This window comes from Phoenix dactylifera, chromosome 4 (assembly GCF_051530095.1).
Source record: "Phoenix dactylifera cultivar Ajwa chromosome 4, Ajwa_hap1_PhDact_Kaust_v1.1, whole genome shotgun sequence".
Classification (NCBI taxonomy): Eukaryota; Viridiplantae; Streptophyta; class Magnoliopsida; order Arecales; family Arecaceae; genus Phoenix; species Phoenix dactylifera.
Window position 1 is genome coordinate 44,220,893 of NC_143193.1, and position 4,631 is coordinate 44,225,523.

At 41.2% G+C, this 4,631-nt stretch overlaps 1 protein-coding gene across 1 annotated transcript; it reads left to right on the forward strand.

Moving 5' to 3' along the window:
- Positions 1 to 1,422: 1,422 nt before the first annotated feature.
- LOC103719653 (F-box/kelch-repeat protein At1g57790-like) lies at positions 1,423 to 2,852 on the forward strand. The gene has a single exon (XM_008808994.3). The coding sequence runs from the start codon at positions 1,423 to 1,425 to the stop codon at positions 2,539 to 2,541; it is 1,119 nt and encodes a 372-aa protein (XP_008807216.3). The 3' UTR covers positions 2,542 to 2,852.
- The last annotated feature ends 1,779 nt before the right edge of the window (positions 2,853 to 4,631 follow it).

Here is a 4,631-nt window from a genome sequence, read left to right on the forward strand (position 1 = left end):
ATTTAATCCAATGGCTAGTCCTCAATTACATCTTTTGAAATGTATATCTACCTAAGTTACATCATCAAATATTTGTCTTGTTAACTTTTCTTCTAGGTTTTTATTACATGTAAGCTAACGTCAGCATTGGCAGTGGCATCGTATCCTTCATGAAGATTTCGTATCGTCTCAAAATCTTTTTCGTTATATGAAAATATTGACTTTACTATCTCGGCTAATAAAATAAATATATATCTTGCATATTGACTAATATGATGTCTTTATTTTAACTATTATTTTTAATTTCTATCATACTATATATAGACTTTAGTTAATTATATATATTGATTTTAATACATAAATTAATGACTAATCTCGATTATACTATATTGGCATGTGATACAAATATGGATATATTGAAATCTAATCCATATTCGATCAATTTTCAACCCAGCAGAATAATAAGTTATCCTTTGAAACTAAGGATTGTAGAAGAAATTGTTCAGTAAATAGAACCTACACATTAAAGAGCTTTCAATCGAAGGACTTGTCCTTAAAACTTATCTCTTCCTAAGGAACGCCATCAATTGTTTGCCATATTATCTTTTTTGTCGGATCTTCATTATATGTACCCTAATATTAGCACTAGCAGTGACCTTTTGTTCTTCATGAGGATTTTGTGGACTTAAAACTATTTCCATTATATAAAAGCATGGATTCTTAAGGTCCCTCCTCATAAAATCAATATATTTGGAAACATTAGCTCATATGACCTCTTTATTTTAACTATCATCTTTAATCTATTGTATTATACAAAAATTTTAGTTAATTATAGATATTGATTTAATATACAAATTAATGATTAAACCCGAATTTACTATATTAGCATATAGGTCAATAAGCTATTATATTCTAATTGAGTAAGTGGTGCATTTTAGTTATTTAAAAATTTTTCCACCTCTCATGTTGATCAAGAGAAATTAATATCTCAATTCAATTTATTGCCGGTTTGCTCGATATTCCAGAAGAAGGCTAAAAACAATGCACCTCTACTTTCCAACCAATGCACAAGAGGAACCTCCTTTTCCTTGCCTCTTCTCCATCTAGATGTATGCAATACTTGCAAAAACATATCCATAATTATTTACATTTACAAAACTTCTTATAAATTCCAGTGCAGTCCTGCTTGCACTGTGCATGCCACCCTATCACATTGGATATCTGCAAATTGTCTTTGAGACCCTGATGTCCTCAATTTTTTCAGTTACCACCCCATTCTTTCTCAATAAACCATGCAACATGTTTTCATCTGAAAAGTGCACTCCCGCTAGCTGCCATCCCTTGACAGAGCCGCTTTCCACCCTTTAAATACCCCTCTTCCCTCAACTCCTTCGTCCCCAACCCACCTTCCTCTCCTTCCAAATCCCTAAACCCATCTCCTCCATGGCACCCGCTTTCTCGAAGCCCTCCGGGTGGGCCGACCTCTGCCCAGATCTCGTCGGCAGGATTGCCGGCCGGCTCCTGACTGTCACCGACTTCGTTCGCTTTCGTGCGGTCTGCCGATCATGGCGTGCCTCCGTGAGACCTTCCGACCTCCAACCACACCTCCCATGGCTGATGCTTCAATACAATCCAGACAGCGATACTCGCCACTTCCACTGTCTCGCCACCGGCGCAGTCTACCACCTGTCCCTTCCCGAGGCCCAGGGCAAGCGTGTCATCGGTGCCAACCATGGATGGCTCATCCTCGTCCAAGAGAACACCTCCATCATCAACCTCCTTAACCCCCTTACCCGCTCCTGCTTCACCCTCCCACCCTCTACCTTCACTGGAGACAAGGTTGGCCATGCAATCATCACCTCCTCCCCAAACACCCTTTCCGGTACTTGCACCGTCGTGATCCTCCTCAAACAGAACTGCCATCTTGTTGCCTACTGCTCCGGCGACGGCGGCCGCTGGGGCCCCTGGGCCGTCGTCAACACCGGCCTCCCCTCCGACGTCTACGGTGCCTACGATGTCGCCTTCCACCGCAGAAAGTTCTACATCGTCAACAGCCATGCTGAGGTCGCCATCGTCGATGTCTCTCCACCGGCGGCGACAGCCACTCGCCTCCAATCCGCGGAGCTCCCCTTTCCCTTGGATGATGACATAATGATGGAGAAGGCCTTCCTGGCGGTGTCCGACGACCAGCTGCTGCTCTTCGTCTTCTTCAGCATGGTGGACAGCGACGATGAGAGCGAGGAGCCCAGCCGCCCATTGATCTCCTTCGATATCTTCCGGTTGGAGGAGACCGGCCAGCCGAGTTGGGTGGGGGTCAGGAGCATGCCCGACCAGACGGTGTTCAAGTGCAACGCTCAGGTAGTGGTGGTGAGAACCGGCATGTTTCCGGGGATCAGAAAGAACTGCCTGTACTTCGCTTTCTGCAACAATGGCGAGCTGGCCGTTCAAACTATCCGTGTGTTTGACATGGAGAACTGGCATAGCGAGTGTAGGAGCCTCAGACCGGACTCTCTGCCAGTTTTTGGAATCGACCCTGTTTGGCTTGTGCCTAGTCTGATCTAATATGGTGAAGGATCTTCGTTGTGCTCTTCTATCTTTCTCTCTGTCATAATTCCAGCTTATAGGATCATAGCATCTTTCAAGTCTTATCTATGTTAAATTCCTATGTGTGAGCTATCACATTTGGATATTAGTTGGTGGCTGTTCTTTATTTCGCATTATCTGTGGATGATATGCAAGGAAACTTGACATGCACTTGGATTTGGTAGTTTTCATTTGGTTCTATTCGCTTGTTGTTGAGAATGTCAGTTTCATGGCTTTTCTAAACATACAATTCGATCATCCGAAGAACAACTCTGAATGCACACCTTTGAATGTGTAGTTTGCCAATGATTTCTCGTGCAGTTACGAAAACTTGTCGACATGATAGCGTGGGTCCTTCGTATCACGGTTAGAAATGGCCTATATATTTCCATTTCGCAAGTTTTATATGATGTCATGTTGATGTTGCCGAGAAGTGCATGCAACTGTGTTAAGCTGTATAAGAACCCCTTCTTTTATATATAAATCAGGGTAAATCTCTTGATGTGTCGCATTATGTTCATGTTGTGGCTGCTGTGGAAGTATGATGTTGACTATTTTTATGTCGTTTTCAATCAGGTTGTATTTTTCCCCTGACAATCTGTTTTGACATCATCTGTTGATTCCATTCCGTATATAATTTTCGATGAAAGCCTTCTGGCAATCTATTCGACATCCATTCAGTTGTATTTAATTTTCTTACATCATTAAATAGAAAATCTTAAGGATCAGTAGAACTAAAATGAAGGCAATGGATTGTGATCTACAGTTAAACATGTTTTCTAGTTTTGGTGAGACTTACTTAGAACGCAAAATGCACATAGAAGGTCGGACAGGCACAGAATCTCATAGTACTCTGTCAGGTGGCCAATGTCCTTGCAAACATGGAGTGTGATCCTCCTCATCCTTCATACTGGTTAAATAATTTACCTCTTATTGTCTCCCTTATGGCCCAGGCCGACTTATTTTGTTTCGATGTTTTTGGATTGTAACATAGTTTCAAAGGATTCCTCCTTTCGATGTTTTCAGTAAGGTACTTCTTACAAGAACCTTTGGCAATGGAGATGAGTTCAGATGCTGGCAGGACTGTTGGCTAGGGGTTTTCATATTCTAATTGTCGATCTCTCTCAATCATTTTTTTTCCTTCATCAGAAGAACAGAGCCAGGAGCTTCAAATGTTGGCCTACTGAAGAAAAAATTCTAAGAAACCTAGAGAAGCCTTGGATTTACTCCGAGAAGTCGAAGGACCATCTTCATGTTACATTGCAAGCAATGTCCTTGTTTTACAGTCGGAGGATTTAGTTCCTCCGACGAAGTTAGATAACCATCTAGCTGTGAGAGCTCTCTTGCATCCTCTTCAGTTTGAATTTTGTCTTTGACATGCTCCAAGGGATTGCCCACAACCTGACCCAACCCACCCAAGTTGCAGCCTCTTAATGATGTTAGAACTCATTTATGTGTTGTGAGACACACCTTCAGGATATTTTGATGAGTGTGAGATGATTTAAATCTACATACAGTCGATAAAAAAAGCTCACTGAAAGTTTGTTGGTTATTCTAAACACAGGCACATTGCCCTTCACTTAAATAGGCACACTAAAACCATATGCAAGAATTTTATTGACCTCATTCGCATGAGCTCTATTATCTATCCTAGTTATTTTTATTAGGTCTTGGACTTCTATCAAGAGCTGCCAATGACTAAAATGAAGGAAAAACAAAAATTGTGTTAATTAAATAAATAATTAATCTGGAGGTGATTTAAACTCATGACATCCAATAGCCTGAGCTCTGTTTTTGCATTAATTTACCGCTGGACTTCAGAAGCTTGCACTGTTAGAGAATGAATCGACCATGTATATCAAGCTTTACCCCCCCAAGTGTAGAGGGCAACCAGAAAGCTAAGGCTTGGTTGGCAGTCACTTATAATTTACAGTGTTCAAACTATAGCTTCCAAAGATATTTCTATGATCGTAAAATCGAACAATATTCCTTGGAAGCAGGAACAAAATTGAAAGGTTAGTGCATGTTGAAACATCTGCATGAAGTAAACCAAAGTAAATACTGGTTGA